The sequence below is a fragment of the Lutjanus erythropterus genome, chromosome 12 (assembly GCF_056507025.1).
Source record: "Lutjanus erythropterus isolate fLutEry1 chromosome 12, fLutEry1.hap2, whole genome shotgun sequence".
NCBI classification, from domain to species: domain Eukaryota; kingdom Metazoa; phylum Chordata; class Actinopteri; order Lutjaniformes; family Lutjanidae; genus Lutjanus; species Lutjanus erythropterus.
The window spans coordinates 1,007,076-1,027,822 of record NC_139328.1 but is presented as its reverse complement, the minus strand read 5'-3'; the positions used below and the strand labels follow the sequence as shown (position 1 = coordinate 1,027,822).

The 20,747-nt window shown below is 44.9% G+C and overlaps 1 protein-coding gene across 1 annotated transcript in view; it reads right to left on the bottom strand.

Annotated features, from left to right (window-relative positions):
- Positions 1–336: 336 nt before the first annotated feature.
- Positions 337–20,747, bottom strand: part of lamc1 (laminin, gamma 1) — a 62,530-nt gene continuing 42,119 nt past the window's right edge. The window contains exons 4-28 of the mRNA XM_084732382.1: positions 17,312–17,478; positions 16,089–16,277; positions 14,683–14,800; positions 13,634–13,732; positions 11,981–12,117; positions 11,745–11,867; positions 10,159–10,348; positions 9,062–9,174; positions 8,674–8,895; positions 8,185–8,373; positions 7,827–8,072; positions 7,208–7,361; positions 6,976–7,118; positions 6,634–6,812; positions 6,385–6,541; positions 5,979–6,184; positions 5,823–5,902; positions 5,500–5,637; positions 5,279–5,423; positions 5,026–5,175; positions 4,806–4,920; positions 3,536–3,735; positions 3,279–3,437; positions 3,092–3,191; positions 337–1,721 (exon numbers count right to left, since the gene is read on the bottom strand). Coding sequence (XP_084588508.1) covers positions 1,465–1,721; positions 3,092–3,191; positions 3,279–3,437; positions 3,536–3,735; positions 4,806–4,920; positions 5,026–5,175; positions 5,279–5,423; positions 5,500–5,637; positions 5,823–5,902; positions 5,979–6,184; positions 6,385–6,541; positions 6,634–6,812; positions 6,976–7,118; positions 7,208–7,361; positions 7,827–8,072; positions 8,185–8,373; positions 8,674–8,895; positions 9,062–9,174; positions 10,159–10,348; positions 11,745–11,867; positions 11,981–12,117; positions 13,634–13,732; positions 14,683–14,800; positions 16,089–16,277; positions 17,312–17,478 — 3,976 coding nt within the window. The 3' untranslated portion in view covers positions 337–1,464. The remainder of the gene's footprint in view (positions 1,722–3,091; positions 3,192–3,278; positions 3,438–3,535; positions 3,736–4,805; positions 4,921–5,025; positions 5,176–5,278; positions 5,424–5,499; positions 5,638–5,822; positions 5,903–5,978; positions 6,185–6,384; positions 6,542–6,633; positions 6,813–6,975; positions 7,119–7,207; positions 7,362–7,826; positions 8,073–8,184; positions 8,374–8,673; positions 8,896–9,061; positions 9,175–10,158; positions 10,349–11,744; positions 11,868–11,980; positions 12,118–13,633; positions 13,733–14,682; positions 14,801–16,088; positions 16,278–17,311; positions 17,479–20,747) is intronic.

Genomic DNA, 20,747 nt, shown 5'->3' with positions numbered 1-20,747 from the left:
GACCTGAAAAAGGAACATCTTATGTTAGCTAAAGTTAGCAAAACACTACCTAACTAGCCAGCTACTGATCAATGTATATTAGCAAACCAGTTAGCTTGGTTTTGGCTAACATTAACTATCAGATTTAACTAGCCATAACAACTGATGTAGATTAGCAAACTAGTTAACTAGTGCTTTGCTAACATCAGCTATCAGATGCAATTAGCTAACTAGCTAACGACTGATGCAGATTAGCAAGATAGTTAGTTAGAATTTTACTCACATTAGCGAGCTTAAGATGTGACCAGATAGGCTAACAATGATTCCAAAAATGTGTGTGTTTGTGCAAAACTTAAATAAAAAACCAAACGCAATGATTTGCAAATTCTTTCGACCTATGATGTGTTGAACAGAGACAAGATATTTAATGTTCAAACTGAACTTTGTTTTTTGTAAATATACACTCATGCTCAATCTGATTAATCAATATTTTACACTGTGTCCTTTTTCAGGTCCTCCAGCCTCATCTTTTCACCTCAGAGGAGATCTAATTACAGGAAACAGAGAAGAAAGTTGATGAAGGTTCTTCCAGGTACACAGACTTGCTCAACCATCATTGGAGAACAGAGCAAAAAGGGGCGGGACTTAGGAAGGGTCACTAATTTTCACAATTCAATATACTGCAGGTACAAGATAATAACTTCTGATGCTGGCTCCAGATCCACAGCTCGTGGAAACAAGACACTGATTCAGATATTTTTAGTGGACTTCAGAGGCTTCATGTGCTCCAGCAGAGTGGGCGTGGCTTTACTCAACAACACGCCGCGTTGGAGGTGTAAATACTGTTGAAGAAAAGAGAGGTGAGATACTTTTCCTCTGCTGTTTGTCACTTTGGGAGAAAAGAAGAGAAAAAAACGAGAGGATTCCTTCACTGTGTGGATTCTGACAACATGGTTGGTTTCAAAATGAAAAAAACAAAAGAACGCCGAGTACGGCAGCATTGTGACGATGTGTAGCTGTACATTCAGCTAGCTGAAAACTGTAAAACTCTGAAGTAGCTGGTGTTTCCCCAGGCATGATGGGTAATGATGGCTGGTTAGACACAGAAGAATACGAGCAGACATTCCTCGCAGCGTGAGGAACCTCCTGTGTGGGTTCTGCGTCGGGTGCAGTCACGTCGGGTTTGTGGTTCTGGTTCTTCTCCGAGGTTCTTCCACCTCTCTGCACGGCTTCTCTACGCCGCTTAGTTCATTCTGCTGTAACCACGTTACTGCGTCTTGACAAAAAAAAAAAAATCAAAGCTGCTTCTCTCTCGTTAAAACTGTGAACGTGGCTTGAAATATTGGCTTCTCTCTTGTAAAAGAAAAACAAAGACAAGAATCTGAAAACAAAAAGTTTAAAAATCTGTTTTGGTAAAAGTCGGCGTGTTTGCCAGAGTGTTAGATGTGAAGAGAGGAGTGTTGGTGGAGGAGGAGGAGGGCGGGGTTAAGGCCTCTCCAGAGACGGCGTGTTGAAGCAGCCGTCTGGTAACGTGTTCTTGATGTCATTGAGGTTGGCGATGTCGGCGCGGATCTCACGGATCTGCCGGTCGTAGTCGTTGATCATGTCCTCCTGGGTCCGCGCCACGTCGTTCAGCTCCTCCAGCTTCCTGTCCAGCTCGCTGTTGGCCATCTTGCCCTTGGCACTCTTCAACGACTCGTCGATCTCATTCAGTTTGCTCAGGTCCACCTTGTCGATGTTTCCTGGAGATGAAACAAAACAAACCAATGAAACCTCAGACCCGCTGTGAGTCCTGACATCATCAATCAGAGCCAATTAGATGAAGCCAATAAGGTGTATTTGATGCACTTTGATTGATGCGTCTATAACTTTGCTTTAGCACCTCCCACTGACACGTAACACGCAAAAAGCTCCAGAAACCAAATCGTTTCAGAAGTTTCAGATAGAGGAGGTTCAGTTCTGGAAGTGATACTGATACCTGACGAGACAAGATCTGGAAGAAAAGTCTTTGGCTGTGTTCGAAACCGCATACTAACTACTATATACTTCCATACCCATACTATCCATACTCCATACTGCATACCCAATCCATCAGACAGTATGCAAAGCGTTTACACTACAGCGTACTGCATGATAACCCACAATGCATTGCGCTCCTACCCGAGCCAAAATCGACAGGCTGAAGCTGATTTCACTTTAGCTCTAAACTCTTTGAATATATCACTTTATCGAGATTTTTTTAAAAATCAGGCGAGAAAGTGGCCGTTTAGATCCCGAGTGTGCCGTTTATTTGTCCAAATACCAACCGTTTACAATTTCGTTCGGACAAATTCGGCGAAATTTAAATTAGCCGCAGTGAGCAACACACTTCCGGTTATATTCACAAAATAAAACACCCCTTTCCCTTTCTCATACCAAAAGACCATGGTGATAAATAGTGCTTTTACTTTGAAAACAAGAAGCGAACCAACCCGCAATACATCCTGCTTGACACCGCCGTTTGGACTGATCTCGTCCCGTTAACGGAATTTGAGCAGTCATGATGCCTTACCGGCGGAGAGTCTTGTCGGCTATGAGACGAAGATCGGTCTTGTTGTCAGATGCAAGTTGTATTTATTTTTTAAACTTTCTTAATAAATGTAAATCCAATGAGAAATCGCTAACAACATACCTCCAAGCATAAAAATTGGAGGGAAAAACTGATAAAAAACGCTTTTTTTCCCCTGTCTTGTTCACGGTGACGTCACGTCGCGTTGCGTCCTGGGTAATTTGAGTGTGAGTAGTAAGCTGATGATGGATACTCAACATTTCTGGCAAATGCAGTATGCATCCGGGAACTTCTCGCATACTCAATAATCGCATACTGCCAGTGTAGACACACTGCGTACTCACAGAGTTAGTATGAGTAGTAGGTAAGTATGCGGTTTCGAACACACCCTTTGTCTTTGTTTGTAATGAAGTGATTGGCTTAAAGGCTATTTTAGTCTGAATGCAACAGCGACGGTTCAGAACCCACCAACCGCCGCACAACAAGGAGAAGAGAAGAAGCCCGCTGCCGCCTGATTCTGCACGTGTGCTGCAGTCACATGTGGTGTAAACAAACTCTTCTTACCCAGCTGGTCCAGCAGGGCCGTGATGGTGCTCAGAACCGTCTTGACGGCGCTCTTGGCCTTGCGGGCGTTGTCCTCTGCCTCCTTGGCGTTGTCTGAAGCCTGAAGGACATAAAACAGAGTTGAGGATTCGACAGGTGACCTTCTGAAGCGTTTTATCGTGTAACGCGGAGCAGAAGCGTCTCGTACCATTCCCGCCATCATCATGTCCTGGTCGGCCTCGGCCTTCTTCCTGGCCAGCTCCTGCTCAGCGGCGCTCAGCTGGTCCATCATGTCATTGACCTCGTTGTCCAGCTTGTTGGTGTCCTGGAAGGCCTTTTCTGCGTCCTCCTTGGTCTTGGCTGAGCCCTGAGGACACAGTTTGAGTCACAGTAAGGACATGAAAGTAACTTCATCAAACATATTTTCAGTTCGCCACAGACGCAGGAAGTCCGTTCCTGCCGTACCTTCTGCACGTTGCTGGCGATCCTCTCAGCCTCCTCTGCCTTGTTCTTGGCCTCTCGGGCGTCGGCAGCCGCGTTGCCGAGCGCCGCCTCCGCCTGCCTGGTCTTGTCATTGGCGGCGATGATGGTGGCGTTGATGGCGGGGATCTTCTTCAGGGCGTCCTCGGCGGCAGTCTTGTTGTCGTTGACCCTCTTATCGAAATCTGAAGGAAGTTATGAACAAAATGAGAAAAATCTGTTGTTTCAGTAAAATCCCTCAAAATTCCCAGAATCAATCCTTAATTTACCCTGAAAACAAAAACGTGAAGTAAAACGTAACATTTAAAAAACTAAAACCCTTCAGGCGGTTCAGTAAACATTCAGGTTTTTTTTACCGCTTCAAAATTCCTTAAATTGAAGCAGTAATCCAAAAATTTATTGTCATTTATTAATTTATCTCTTCTTTAACTTCAATAAAATGAAGATACAAACACACCTTCAATTAATTCATCCAGTCACCCCTGACTTTTCACATTACTTAAAAGTTCTACTTGTAAAATGTAATACAATAAAAATTAATATATTACAATCCATAAATGTATCCAACAATAAAATTAAAAATACCTAATTAAATTAAATTAAATAATTATTCATGGTTGCATTCATTGAATTTTAAGGTAAACATTTCAGGTTTGACTCCTGTTTTATTATTTTCCAGGTTTTTCAAATGAAAACTTCACATCAGCTGTTAGAAAAAGCAGTGATGCAGGTTACAGCACTGATGCTTCCTCTTCCTCAGCTTAAGGGGTTTTATATGTAGCATCATCATCATCATCATCATCATCATCATCATCATCATCACACAGAAAACCTTTCAAGAGGGGCTCAGAAAAATATCATTTTGATTGTTTGGATTCACAAGGAACACTAAAAAACAAAACATCATGGAGCAGACAGACAGGCAGACAGACAGACAGACAGACAGGCAGACAGACAGGCAGACAGACAGAAGGCAGACAGACAGACAGACAGACAGGCAGACAGGCAGACAGGCAGACAGACAGGCAGACAGGCGGACAGACGGACAGACAGACAGACAGACAGACAGACAGACAGGCAGGCAGGCAGGCAGACAGACAGACAGACAGACAGACAGACAGACAGACAGACAGACAGGCAGGCAGACAGACAGACAGGCAGACAGAAGGCAGACAGGCAGACAGACAGAAGGCAGACAGACAGACAGACAGACAGACAGACAGGCAGACAGACAGACAGACAGACAGACAGGTACCTCTGAGGTCATCCAGGATGTTCTCGGCCTCTCTGAAGGTGGACTGACCCTTCTTTGCTGCCTCCTCAGCCAGAGCTTTGGCGGCGTCGGCTCGAGCCAACAGCTGATCAGCAGTCTGTCAGACAGGAACAAAATGTCCCTTTAAGCTCAGAGTCAGTCAAAAACCTGGACCTCGCCACCTCGCCACCTCGCCGGCTCGCTCACACACACGTTCACATACCTGCTGCTCACTCTTGCCTTTCTCCAGCAGTTTGCGGACTTCCTGCTCTTTGCCCTTCAGGTCGTCTCTCAGGTCGTTGTACTCCTTCTCTGTCTTATCGATCAGCTTGTCCAGGTCCGCCGCCTCCTTCTTGATTTTACTGGCTTCATCCTAAAATAAACAAACAAAAATGAAAACAGGAAATGATGTCATACACAATAAAAATCATTTCATGTCAGCAGAAAGCTCTGGTCTGAGCCTGTGAGACCGTCACCTCCAGAGCCTTGGTGTCGAACGGCGGGATGCTGGTCAGGTTGGCAAAGATCTTCAGAGCTTTGTCTCCGGCTTCTTTGGCCTCGGCCTGAACCTTATTGGCTTGTTTCTCCAGGTTCTTGGCCAGTTCCTTCGCCTCGTTGTACCTGCGCACGACAGTGAGGTCACAGTCAGTTACAGTTGTGTTAAATGAGAGTAACACTGAGGTCAGACAGAACGCACTTCTTGTTGAGCTCGTCGATCTCCTGACTCGTCCGGCCCTCTCCGTCCAGAGTCTTCAGCAGCAGGTTGTACGCTTTGGTCGAAGTGTCGTTGGCGTCTTTGGCAATCTTCTCAATCTGGTCGGCGTCCATCTTGTGCCTGACAAAAGAGCAGTTACAACTGAGTGTTTATTTCTGCTAACTATCAAATGTGCAGCTGCTTGTGTTTTGTGTTTGATCTTTCAGCTTGCTTGAATTGTTTGAGCGTCATGAATCAGTGTTTCAGCTGACGGCCGTCTGCTGCAGGTAAAACACTGACTGTCCCTTTAAGTATCAGGATCTTACTTGTCAGCCAGCGCACGCGCCTCCTCAGCCAGCAGCGTCATGTTATTTGGATCTCCAGTGCCGCTCGGCGGTTTGATGTCCTGCAGATGACATTGGCTCTGTTAGTCGGCTCTCTGTCTGAGTAATGATTGCCGTGACAACAGTGACATCACTCACCACTTTGCCGATGGCGTCCTTGGCGTTGTCCAGCTCCTGCCGGGCGCGGTCGATCAGACTCTCAGCGTCTCGGACTCGGTTGCGGGCGCGGTCGGCCTGCATGCCGGTGTCGTCCACCGTGTTGCGGATGCTCTGCAGGCGGTTCCACTGCGTCGTCAGAGTGTTGTTGATGTTGTTCAGTCGGTCCAGCAGACCCTGGTCCACATCTGCAAGGTCAAAGGTCAAAGCTGAGATCAAGCTGGTGTACAGATTACCAACGAAAATTAAACACAGTACACATTTGTTGATGTGCTTTTATTTTGTTCTTTTATTACTGTATTATGACTAAAATTCCAGATAAATATTTACTTAATTAATGACTAACATTCTGAATAAACCTGTCGTGAATTAAAGAGTGAAATGTGACCTTTGCTGGTCTGAGCCTCCTCCAGCAGCTCCATGATGGCTCTCTCCGCCTCCTTCAGTCGGTCCTCGAAGGCCTTGTCACTGACCGTGTCCTGACCCGAGCCCAGGTTATCGATCAGAGTCTGCAGGTCGTGGAGCTTCTGTCTCTGCTGGTTCACCTGGACACACAAACAAGTCCTTCAGAGTCTGTCCTCTGCAGCTGAAGTTCTCCCCGTCATTAACATCTGTCTCAGCACTCGACCGTCCTCACCTTGTCTCTGACCAGACTGTAGCAGGACGGACACTGCTGGCAGCCCGGCGCCGAGCGGTTGTAGAAGTAGTTCTCCTCACACATGTCACACCGAGCTCCGACGAAGCCTGGCCGACACTCGCAGCGACCGTCCTCTTTACACTGACCTGACTGAGAGCCTTCAGGGTCGCAGTCGCACGCTGTGGGTCACACACACGGACAGGAAACAGTCAAACAGAGACACAGAGCACAATGTTGGCCCTGTTCACACCCGGTATTAACGTTCACTTGTGATTGGATCCCACATGTCACTACCAGGTGTGAACAGGCCCTCTGCTGCAATGATGATGTCACCGTTCTTACGTTTGCATCCGGACGAGCTGAAGCCGAAGAAGTTGACCTCGCAGCGTTCACAGTGCAGGCCGGTGATGCCAGGATGACACTCGCACTGTCCTGTGATGATGTCACACTGGCCGTTGGTGGAGCCAATGGGATTGCAGTTGCAGCTGTGGGAACAAGGACGGTAACGTTTAGAAACAAACGCACAAACAATCAGAAGAGTCACGTGACGAGGTTAAATTGTCGGCGAGCTGACCGTTCGCAGCCGTTGCCGCTTTGCAGGTTGAAGAAGCCGGGCTCACAGGCGCTGCAGTCGCGCTCGGCCACGTTGGGGAGACACTGACACTGACCGGTGACCTGAGAACAGCTGGTCTGTCGACCAACAGAACCAAACGGAGAACAGGAGCACGCTGAGGAAAAAGATACGAGTTAACATGAGCTGGTGCCTTGTTTGACTCGTTTATTATTTTTCTTTCTCCTTCATTCTGAGTGATTTTTGTATGATTTGATTGACAATCTATAAAAAAGATTTTCTGCTTCATCTTTTTCAAACAACAAATAGATTAACAGATTATTTACGTTGTCAGAGATTTTGTAAAGTTGGTTCAATTATTTCATATTATTTTATAATCTTATTTTTATTGCTTTTATCTTTTGTTATCTTAAATATCCATTTTTGTTATTGTTGTCATATTTAACTGTTTTGGGCTGTTTTTGTGCAGGTGCTGTGTAAATAAAGTTTGATTGATTGATTGATTGATTGATGCAGGTAGAAAATAAAAATCTCTGTTCACAGTATATTTCACCCTAAAGTGTTTGATGGGACTGAACATGAAGACTGATCAGGATCAGCGAACACATGAACTTCCTCTTACGTTTGCACTTGTCGGCGGGGTTGGCGGCGAGAGCGTTGCCATAGAAACCCTCCTTGCAGCGGTCACAGAAGAAGCCGTCTGTGTTGTAGATGCACTTCAGACACTCTCCGGACTCGCGATTGCAGTTGCCGACAGCGTTGGGGTCGATGTTGTCGCTGCACTTGCAGGCGCGACAGGCTCGCACCGGGCCGTTCTGACCCAGAGGGTCGCCGAAGAAACCGTCGTCACAGAGCTCACAGCGCTTACCTGCACACAGGTGACATCAGAGGAAAGGGCTGTGAGGATGATGATGATGATGAGGTCTCTTAAAGAGTGACCTGCAGTCACCTGTCTGACAGGTGTGCTCAGACATGGTTACCTGTGGTTCCTGTGGGACAGTTGGTGCAGACGACCTCTCTGGTTTTGAGGACGACGGCGCAGGTGGCTCCAGCCGGACAGGGACACGGCTGACAGTCACCTGATGTTCCCCGGGTGGCGTCGCCATAGAAACCATCTTTACAGCGCTCACAGCTCAGACCAGCCGTGTTGTCCTGACAGTCACACGCTCCTGGATGGTCAGACAGACAGACAGGCAGAGAGACAGACAGGCAGAGAGATCAGCTGATGAGACAAACAAACACAACCTGCAGTCAAACAGTCAACAAACCAGTAAAACTGCTGATAAACCAGTCACTTAACCAGTCAGTAAAACAATAAATTCATCATTAAACCTGCGGATAAACCAGTCAGAAACCAATCAGTAAGTACTCGGAAACCAGTCAGTACCTGTCTCGGGGTTGCAGCCTCACTGCGGTCAGTAAACCAGTCACTAAAACGGCAAGTAACCAGTCAGTAAACCAGTCAGTACCTGTCTCGGGGTTGCAGGCGTCGCTGTGGCCGTTACAGTTGCACGGCTCACAGGGGCTGAAGGCTCCGAGCTCTGGACGGGCGCGGCGATATCCCACAGTGCACTCCTCACAGTGCTGACCTTGGTAACCCTGAGGACAGGTGCATCGCTCCACCCAGCGGGCGGGGACACCTGGAACCCGCTTCGCCGTCACCAAGGAGACATCGTCAAGGTAACCGGCACCTGGACAGACAGATTCATGACAAATGGTGTTTTTTTAAAAACTTGAATATTTTTACTCCACGATGACTGAACATGAATGTGTGTTTCTGTGTGTGTGTTTGTGTGTGTGTGTGTGTGTCTGTGTGTTTTATGTTCGTGTGTGTGAGTTCTGTGTTGTGTGACGTACTCCTCTCGCTGTAGGTGCCGCGGATCTTGATGGCGGTCAGGTTGTGGAGGAGTTTCTGGAAATCAGAGTGGCTGATGGTCGGCCTCCAGGGGTAATCAGTGCTGTCATGGAGCCTGAAGCAGGCAGAGCAACACAAACAGTGTAACTTAATCCAGATTATGACTAATAATCTATCAAAGTGAAACCTGATTACCAGCTCATAACTCTAACATTCAGATTATACAGATATCGGTGTCAGGTATTCCAGATCATCAGAAATCTGTACAGAATATAACAAATCTTAATCCAGATTATTTAAATGATCTAAAATTAGACGTAGAGATGATCAGAAATCTAACTGAACTGAATTATCAGTGGAAATTTAAACTGGATGTTCAGATTAACACATTCATCATTATAATTTAAAACCAGATGTTTAGATTATAACAGTCTTAATCCAGATTAAGTCTAACTTTTGGCACATTTTACTGTGTACTGTAATAACAGAGGACAATTCAAAGGAAATGTGAGATTATACCTAAAAATGTGCAACTAAATCCAGATTAACACAATATTTATGGAGTTTAAAATTAGATTATGATCAAAAATCTGTTCAGTGAAATTCAGATGTAGAAGTTCTCACTAAAACCAGAACAACAGATTATAAATAAGCAATAAATTTAAATCCACACACATAAATTATGAAAAAGTTTCCGTCTAATTTAATCCTGATTTACAGATTGTTTATTTTTAGTTTGGTTTATTTTGAGAACAAATCTGCTTAACTATATTCAGACTTTTTGTTTTTTTTAGAGGTTATGACAACTCACTAAAACCAGAAGACCAGATTATAAACAGAGTTTAAATCCACCAAACTAAAGTTTCAGTCTAATTTAATCCAGATTAACAGATTTCAAAAGTAGATGTACAGATTATGGAATAACTGAAATTCTAGAGCATGATAGACATAAATTCTATTAATTTTTAGTGTTTTCATTCTTCATAATTTTATGTGTAGGTGACAGAGTAAATCTACAGATTATAAAAACATTTTAAAAGCAGATTAACAAACAGCAGGTCAGATAATCTGACTGGTTTCAGGTGGTGATGACTCTTACCTGAACACGTATGTCTGCATGTTCTCGTTGGGGTAGGCGTTGCCCTGGGCGATGAGGGGGACGGCCACCCTGAGGTTGGCCCCCTCCAGGACCAGATCCTCCGCCGACAGCCGAGTGTCCCGCCGGTCGACCCGGAAACTCAGACTCAGGTTCTGTCCGTAACTCAGCATCTGGTTCCCCAAAAACTTCTCTGTGACACAGAAAAACACAAAGTTCAGATGTTAAAAAAATCAACCTGCCGCACAGGTGAGACTGAGCTTTAACACGTGTCGTCCTGTCTGTCTGTCATTTCAGTTCAGGTTTTATGAAGTGGGGTCAGTGTCGCACTCAAAAAAGGTCCATCTAAAAAAAAATCACTATCAGTTTAAGTGAACACTATATTTAGAAAATTTTCACCACTTTACTTTTCTGTCAGACAGACTTTTCTGACTGGAAACCACCATTAAACAAAATGAATATCACTCTATAAACCAACCAAACTCCACTGAGAAAATCAGTCGTTTTACCTCAGTGAACACAGGAGTTGTTGGTCTACTGTTGCCTCCATCTGTTAGATTGTTTGTGTTACTGTGTGACTTTGGTGTTTTAAAGGGTTAGTTTGGATTCACTGAAGTCTCACAATAACACAAACACACTAACAGATCGAAGCAGCAGTGGGACAGAACCTCAGGTTAAAATTACTGTTTTTATCAATGGAGTTTGGTTGGTTTGGAGAGATGGCTATTTGGCTTATATAACAGTGGTTGGTCATGATCCAAAGAGCAGCTCATTAACAGTTCATGACCAATGGGTTTAAAGGGGGCGTGGTAGTGGGAGGGGCCTGTAACAAAATGGTGCAGAACATCTGAACCATGTAAAATTAACCAAACTAATGAATCATTTGTTACCGACTCTTGGTGAGAGGCTTCGATGCACTCAGCAGAGTTTAAGTCACTTTTATTATTAGTGACTTAAGCCCCACCCCCTACGCTTTACCCGTGCACTGCTTCATAACTCATGAACCGTTTGTTGTAGAGTTTCTTTGTCCATTTGACTTCAGCAGTGGTTGTGTGTGTAAGCTGTTCTCTGTAAAAATGGCCTCTCGGGGCTTCTTGCTTTCTGTAAAAACACATTAAAGAAAGTTGCAAAAGCAAATTCCTCGAACTGTTTTTGCAGCAGAGGACTTAAAGACAAGAACGAGGCAATAAAACAGCTTCTGTCCTCACAAAAACTTCTGTTTCAAGTCAGATATGTGTGAACACAACATGATGAAGGTTTGATTTGAGAGACAAAGTGAGGTCACGTCGTGGAGCAGCTTCTTCTACATTGCGCTGCAAAGAGCGGAGCTTCTGGAGGGTCTGCTGCTGACGTGCTCACATGGATCAGCTCTGTGTTCTCACTCTGAAGCAGGAAACACTAGCAGAGATTCACTAGACTTCAAAATAAAAGCATAATTTGACCTCCCGATCAGTTTGGTTCTGGTTAGTGCAGTGGTGAGGGTGGACATGAAGCTATCACACACACCCTGACACAGAGAGAGAGAGTGTGTGTGTGTGTGTGTGTGTGTGTGTGTGTGTGTGTCTGTGTGTCTGTGTGTGTGTACATACCTGGTGCTACGAAGTACATGGGGAAGTAGTCATCAGAGATGAGGGAGATTTCCTGTCCGCTGGGAGACCAGTGGACGGAGTCACTGGAGCCGTCACGCTGCTGACCCGCCCACCCCTCGTTATCTAACACAAACACACACACACACACACACGTTACAGCACTGTACAGCGGCGACACACATCACATGTCCTCAGCGGGTTATTTGTCCCTGCGTGCCGCCTGCAGGCAGTCTTACCTCTGTGGAAGGAGGAAGTGATGGTGTGGACGCTGAAGCCTTCGGCGCTGACGCACACGGACGAGTGCTGGAAGCAGAAGCAGGGGGTGCAGCCCTGAGGGTTGTTGGGGTCCAGGTTGAAGTAGCCCAGTTTACACCTGATGGAGACAAAGAGGTTAAAGCTCCGCCCTCAAGTCACCTCACCCCACCCACTCCTCCCTCCGTCCTCGTTTTAAATATGAGCCTTCATCACTCGAAGCTCAGCTGCTCTGCTCACATCAGAGGTCAGAGGTCAAACTGCGACTGTATCTGATGACGCTGCAGTACTCCACCATCCTGAATTCAAGAGCTTCAAGGGACAGTTCACCACAAAATCAAAAATATTATCATATGGTTCTTCTGTTCCTGTATTTATCCATGTAGATAAGGAACATTTTAGTTCATGGAACACATGCAGCCAAATTTGATCTCAAATGGGCCGGACCAGTAAAACCAGTCCATAATAACTCATCTCTCCCAGGATGTTAAACACCAATGTTTTGAGTTGATAAAACATCCTGAGCAGCAAAATATTGAGAAAAGTGTTTTGTTTTGTTTTTTTGGAAAATGTTGCAGATTACACCTTTAACATTTGACTTTCCTGCAGCTGTGACCAGCAGCAGCTGGAGTTACTGTGTCTGCTGCTCGAAGCTCTTCATCATGTAGAACATGCAGAATCATACTGCACGTCAGAGGGTTAATTAGAACCTGCTGACAGATGTTCTCAGTCTCTCTTTGTGTGTGTGTGTGTGTGTGTGTGTGTGACCAGATGACACTGGTGAAGATCTTTATTGTGAAAAACAGATAAGACGACAGCAGCTGCAGACCAAATATAATCTGGTTTTCTGTTCCTCTGCTGTTCAATCAGCTGCACATGTTGACTTTAAATGACTGTAAATCTGAAGTTTAATCTGAACAACATGACTGCTGCTGCTGTCAGACACTCATCTGACACACATGGAATTCTTTACATGGACAAAATCTGCTATCATGGTCTAATTTTATATCAAGAGACAATACAGTCATTGATTTACAACAATTAAGAAAGGGTTTAACATTGGATTGTTCTTCATCGTATGTGATCATTTTCTTCTTTTGTCTAAGAAAAAAAAGTCCAATTCTCTGATTTCAGTTTTTTAAATGTGAATATTTACTCTTGTCTGATCTTTGAGTTGTGGACATTGAGAAGCTGAATCTGATGAATTTGAACATCCTTCATTAAAAAACTGTCTCAAAATTATTAATCGATTATCACAATGATTTGGTGATTAACCTAATAATCAATCAGTTGTTGCAGCTCTGTTCATTTCCATGTATTTTTTTTGTCTAAGCAACTGGAAAGGAGCAAAGCTGCCGCAGGTCACAGACCCCTGCTACAGACAGTCCCTCCAGGATTTTGCAGGCTGTTTCTGGGATTGTTGCAGCCTAAAATTCCTGACTGCCTTTATGAAAAATTGTGATACATGTTGCAGAGACACAAACGAATGTTTCTGATCTTTAGGTTCACAGACTTTAAACAAGTTTAATCAGTGAGTGTCAGAGAGTACAGAACATCTGTAAATCCTCTCGTTATGTTAAGAGTGTGTGTGTGTGTGTGTGTGTGTGTGTGTGTGTGTGTGTGTGTGTGTGTGTTACCTGTCACAGCTGAAACCCTCCACATTGTCTTTGCAGCGACACTGTCCTGTGTTGACGTCACACTCCTGAGTGCTGCCAGATGGTGAGCAAGAGCACGGCCTGACAGACAGACAGACAGACAGACAGACAGACAGACAGACAGACAGACAGACAGGCAGACAGGCAGACAGACAGATGATGTACGTTAACATGTAATTAACATCTTTACATCAGCACAGACAGCAGGAGGGACAGACAGAGATGATAAAGGTTTGTTTTCCAAATGCTGCCAGCAGGGGGCGCTCAACGTCTGAATGAATCACAGTCAGTGATGAACCATTCACACCATAATCACTAATTATGATTAAGACACAACATATTAAGAGAAAATTTGATTTTCTTTCTGCAAAGCAGTTTTTTAAGTCAGAAAGTGAAACATCAGCCTTCAGTGTCTAATTTCTGATCTATTTTAGCTAAATATCTTGAAAAGATCCTGAAGGTCCTGGTTCCTGAGACATTTTTCACTTTATCCATGCAGCCCCACTGAGCTCAGTCACTGCTGTGTCAGTGCTGTGTCACTGCTGTGTCACTGCTGTGTCACTGTTGTGTCAGTGCTGTGTCACTGCTGTGTCACTGCTGTGTCACTGTTGTGTCACTGCTGTGTCACTGTTGTGTCAGTGCTGTGTCACTGCTGTGTCACTGCTGTGTCACTGCTGTGTCACTGCTGTGTCACTGCTGTGTCAGTGCTGTGTCACTGCTGTGTCACTGTTGTGTCACTGCTGTGTCACTGTTGTGTCAGTGCTGTGTCACTGCTGTGTCACTGCTGTGTCAGTGCTGTGTCACTGCTGTGTCACTGCTGTGTCACTGCTGTGTCACTGCTGTGTCAGTGTTGTGTCACTGCTGTGTCACTGCTGTGTCACTGCTGTGTCAGTGCTGTGTCAGTGTTGTGTCAGTGTTGTGTCAGTGCTGTGTCACTGCTGTGTCACTGCTGTGTCACTGCTGTGTCAGTGTTGTGTCAGTGCTGTGTCAGTGCTGTGTCAGTGCTGTGTCAGTGTTGTGTCAGTGTTTACCTGCAGCCGGCCTCCGTCAGACTGTGGTATCCTGGCTGGCAGCGGTCACACTTCTCTCCGGTCACTCCCGGTTTACATGCACACACTCCTCTGTTGTCACACTGTGGAGACTCAGAGCCTGGAGACACACACACACACACACACACACACACACACACACACACACACACACACACACACACACACACACACACACACACACACACACGGTGTGTCAGCGTGTTAACCTTCGACCACGTGCAAACAATCAGCTCCCATTAACAAACCATTACAGAAGTGAACTGGTGTAACAGCAGCTGGTTCACATTAACCAGCGGTTTGCTGCTGCGTTCTGTTAAATACCAGCAGAACCACCAGCTTCATTCCAGTGGTTTTACATGTTTTCACTTCACTGCACTTCATGTACACTGACTGTCCGTCCTGCAGAGTTTTGAATGATTTCACAGAAAATATATATTTGTGAAGAACTTACTCCAAAAAAGACTTAAATTTGAGCAAACAAAAATCTATTCTGCACTAAATAAACGTCCAGTGTCAGACTCTGCAGCCAGCTGTTTGTTTCTGCTGCTCCTTCCTGGTGTGTTCAGGTGCTTGTGGGAAACTCCAACATCCAGCTTGAGAGTTTCAGTTCATTCTTGACCTCGTGGAGAATACTTTGACACAATACTTTGACATTTTGGGAAATTTGCTCGTTCATTTTCTTGCTGATGCACCTGTGTGTTTAATATGCAACTACAACCAGCAGCTGGTTAGCTTAGCTTAGCATAAAGACTGGAAACAAGGGGAAACAGCTAGCCTGACTCTGTCAAAAGGTAAGAAAATCCACCTACCAGCACATAGCTCATTAGATGGCATGTTACATCATACATTGTGGTGTTATGCAGATGATATTTCTTGGATAGGAGGAATAACTTCCTAGCTAGCTAAGCTTAGCACAAGCTGTAGCCTTATATTGAAAGGGCAGAAAAACAGACAGAAAGTGAACAAGCATATTGCCCAAAATGTCAAACTATTCCTTTAACTCAGAGTCCAACCTATTGACTGTAAATAAAGATGGACACCGCGTCTCCTCTTCCTCCCACTGTACAAAAATAGAGCCGAAATATCCCGGATATGCTCGCTGCTATCTTGTTCTGGTGACATCATTTGGAGCCAGAGTCCATGCAGTCGTGATCCAGGTTTGAGCTGCACTTTCGAGCAGGACTCAGATGTCAATCATGACGTGAAACCTCCTTTTAAGATCATCAAATAATTAATTAAAGAACTACCTAAAAAACATGAAGGACTATATCAACATTTTTTCACTTTCTGAAGACGGTCATGATGAGATGCTGTATTTCATCAGCTACATGTTCCCAAGGTAGAACCACACACCTCCACGACCTGCCCTGGATTTGTTTACTCACCGATGGAGTTGCAGCCGCAGGGCAGGCAGCGGCTGCCGCTCTGGTCTCTGTAGTAGTTGTCGAGGCAGCGCTCACAGTTGGGGCCGTCGGTGTTGTCGGCACAGTTTCTGCAGTGACCTCCGTGACCTGTGGCCCGGTACAACTCCGAATCGAAGTAACACTCAGAGCTCTTCCCGTTACAGTCGCAGGCTGAGAGAGACAGGGACAGAGACGGAGGTTTAAAGTCACAAGATTACTGTGGGTTACTGTCAGCTCTGCTGCTCCACTGCTGAAGGGTAAGAATAAGTAGTAAACTCAGCTTAGTAGTAGCAGCAGTATTATATGCAGTAAAGCAGTGGAAGTGGCAGTGGAGTGGTAATAGCTGCAGTAAAGCAGTAGTGGTTGCAGGAACGAAGTAGAGGTGGCAGCAGAACTGTAGTACAGTAGCTGCAGTAAAGCAGCATTACTGGTGGTAAACAGTAGAGGTGGTAGTGAAGCATTACCAGTTGCAGTAAAGTGGATGTATCAGAAAGCTGTAGAAGTGGTAGTAAAGCAGCAGTCGGTGCAGTAAAAAGGATGCACAGTCGCTGTGAAGCAGGTAGCAGTAGGAAGGCAGTGTAACAGCAGTAGTTAGAGAGTAGCAGCAGTAACAGATGCAGTTCTGTCAGGCCACTCATGGTGTTTAGTGCCGTCCTGTCCTGGATTAACTGCACTGAACAAAGTGAATAAAAACTGGACGTGACGGTTAAAACGGGGTTAAATGAGGAGAAAACTCAGCTGGACTTCAACATGTTAATGTGAGGGGGAGTTTTTTGTTTCTATACTATCAGGTTCCTCCTTCCTTCCTGTGTTGATGCGAGTGCTGAAGGAAGGATTAACTCGACTGTGGGAGAAGAAAAATACGAATATTCCCTGAACGCAGTTAGTCATGCATCTGCACTGTGATATAGGAACTACAGCTCCCACAATCCCCCAGAGACTCTCATGACTAATGCTAAGGTTTCCCCCCTCTGGAAACTGTAAGAGAGTCATCAGCTGTGAATCATGTGATCTGTTCTGTGGATCGCTCATTTAGATTGTTCTTGTATTTGATTTCTTTTACGCTACAGCGTTATGTGCAGTAAAGTAGAAGTACTGCAGCAGCTGTGAAAAAAAGCAGAAGTACCTGGAGTAAAACGGTCGTCCCTGCAGGAGAACAGTTACAGCTGCAGTACAGAGGAAGAGTTCAGGGGCAGCAGACTTACGCAGACATTCGTTGGCGTTGTCGGCGGTCGCTCTCCTCCACGGCCGGTCGTTGAAGAACGGTTTGCAGACGTTGCAGTCGTCGCCCTCCGTGTTGTGTTTGCAGTTACACACCAGCCGTCCTCTGTCGTTCTTCACACACTCACTGGCATGTCCGTTACATTTACACCTGACAGCACAGAAACACACCTGTTACACCTGGAGAACAGAAAACTATAAAATATACGTTTCTTCCTTCTGTCTCACGAGTTATAACCTCTGATCACATCAAGCTCTTTACTAACGACAAAAGATGAAGATGACGTTTTAGTATTTTGTCAGAAATAATCATAATGATAATAAACTCTTCAGGTTTATGTTTCATGTATGTAAATGGCGCCGGCGGACGGCGTGGTGTGGATATTGTTCTTGGTTGTGATGAGCTTTTTCCACTCAGTGGCTGTGAGGGAAGGTTTTGTTAAACCTCCTCGGGGAGGAAGAGCCCCTCACAACAGGACAGGACTTGCTCAGCAGCCACCTTTGGTTATTGTCTCAGGTGTTTCTTGGCAGAGAGATGTGGAAAAACTGACGACGAGACTGAGGGATTAAAGAGGCTGTCAACACGAAGCGCTGCAAAAAGTGTCAGAAAGCTGGACAGAAACAACTTACATTGATCAACATCTACTGTTTTAGTTTTGTTTTTAGGGTTCTACACACTGTCACACAGAATAATAAGCTTGTTCTTGTAAAAACAACTTCCACACTCTGGGATTTTAAAGAAAAGAATATTTCTCTGCATGCGTTTGTTTAAGGAAATGAAAAGTAAAAGCTTTGTGTTTGGTTCATGAGCTGCAGTCAGGAATTTAATCATTGTTTGGTTGTTGGATGAGATTCTCTACACTCGTATCTGCCTGTACAAATATGAATGGAAGTTCAACTCGTCCCCTTCTTGCTTTTTAAATTTATTTACACATTAACACAAAGTCGCCAACAATCAGAAGGCCTACAGAGAGCAGAAGATCAGCTTTCCTCTGAGGACTGTTATCTTTAAATGAAGTTACACGTAGCGACAAGCCTCTTATCTCTTCACCTGGAGTATCTACTGTCAGCTGCCAGACCAGGCTTTCCCAAACTGGGGTGTGCCAGCTGCCTTTAGGGGGTTTGTGAGTAGAAATATGTAGTGGCGGTGTAATGGTGTAATTTTGGTATTCTCATTATTACTGCATGTTTACTGGTCCTACTCACACAAGTCTCTCTCTGTCTGTATTCAATCAGTAGGACGGTTCAATGTGTCGATGCATGCGTCATTCTATCCTTATTTTTCACTAAAATTTTATTTAAATTGTTGCAATATCTTTACAAACATCTGAATGCTACGTCTTTACCATGGCGACACGTATAAACAGGATGTGAACCTCTGATCTGGACTGTTAGCTTTGACTTTAAGTGAGTTTACTTAACATGAACAAGAGAAGATAAATTATCTCCATGGTGCCTTCCTGACTAAATAAAGGATAAATAAATCAAATAAATAAATAGTAGAAAGTTTGATGTTAGCGACTATCCTTTCGTCTTTGGCTGTTGTAAGCTACCGGACTGTTCAGGTGCACACAGACCGCCTCCAGGTGATGCATCCATTTTTAAACTGGAAATAAAAGCGGCGTGGCTGCAGCGATTTGTGTTTGTGAATATGGCTGTGACGAGAACCACTACCTACCACAGGGTAGAGCCGATTATCATCATCACCGCAAAATTTTATTTTGAAGGGTCAATCTCAGGTTGAGTTCAGTGCACTGATCTATTCATGATTGGTCAACACTCAACTCAGGGCATCTTGGGATTACCAGTGAGCTACATGCTAACATCAACAACTCCAGAAGACATTCAGTGTCGTATGATTATAGATTTATTTTACAAAGTCTCTAGAAAAACACTGCAGTTCAAAGATGATTACAAAAAATTCTGAAAGAGATATGATCTCACCAGAGGTCACATTGCAAAGATGAGCGTTGAATTAGCTTCACATTAACCTTTCCTGCTCGACTTACTTCAGGCCTCACCTCTTTCACTTTTTTTCGCAGCTGAGAAACAACAGACGAGACTTTTCTTGGTGCTGAGAAGCTGCGGCGTTTATTAATGGACACACTGTGACCTGAACTGTACATTTACTGCCACACTGACAACTGACCGCTGAGTTTAACTTCCAGCACTGACAGTCTGCCGCTCGCTCTTCTTCACTTACACACTGCCTTATTCCTTAAAGGAACTACACTACACTTCTAACAGCATCCTTCCATAAAGTCCAGTGAACCGTATTATCTGGGCAGTCGCCGTGAACCTCCATCACCTGAGAAAGAATGTGAGAAAATAAGACAATGCAGTGACAGACTCTTGATTTACATTTGATCAACACTGCGCAGTCTGACAGTTTGATCTGAGTCTGGTGCGTTGAGCTGAATGGACAGATTTATATAAAGCTGACTTCAAGTTGCGTTTATGCAAATACGTCAAACAGCGTATCAATCACGCACCGCACGACCAGATCTCCTGCTCAGCGTGGAAAAGTCAGTAGAATCAGTCCACTCAACATCCGTCCTCTCATTTGGTCTGCATGCTCCTTTAGTTTAGAGTTAAGTGAATTACAAGGCTTTTATCTGGCTGTGCACCAAGTCAACAACTGCTTTATGTTGGAGGAGCAAAGAGAGCGCAGCTTAAATCTTTCAACAAAAATCTCACACTTTCATCTTAGCATGTTGTTTGTACTGATGAATCAATCAGGAGAGTTCTGTGTCCCTCACAGAGCTGGAAGTTTGAAGATGTTGGAAAAACTGAGAGGAATCTTAAAGCAGGGACTCTTCATACCTCTGAGCTGCTCAGTAAAGAAGCGAGCTGGTCGTCCTGCTCAGCTGAAGGTGAACAAGTTCAGGTAAATCAGGGTGGAGCTGACAGAGGAAAAGTCTCCTCAGAATCCCCTCCTTAGATAAATAAAAGTTAAATTCTGCAGCTCTGACAGGTGCTCCAGCTCAGGACTCTTCCCTTTTCTTCCGCCCATCATGGCGATCGGTCCGCCCCATTCCGGTTTCCCTGTAATCCAGCTCTGCCGGCCAGGAATGCCAGGAATGTTGGCTGTGTAATAGAAATCTGCTCCACATTTCAAACAGATTATGGCTGCGAAGGCTGTGCAGCGGCAGCCTGTTTAACACTCTTGTAATGCCTGTCGAAACCTTTTTTTTCAGACGTGCAGAAAAAGGAGTTCGTATGTGGATTCCTGTGCAGGCCACAGGGAAGCAGACCACACAGTGACACATCAAGACCGGCACCCACAAAACCACCTGACCACACTCAGTCACTCAGCAGAGTTTCCTTTGTCTGAGCAGGTTTCACGAAGCTCAGGCTGCTCGAACTTGTTCACAATCAGATGTAAACAAGAAAAAAACGTCTCTTCTGGCAGATATGTTT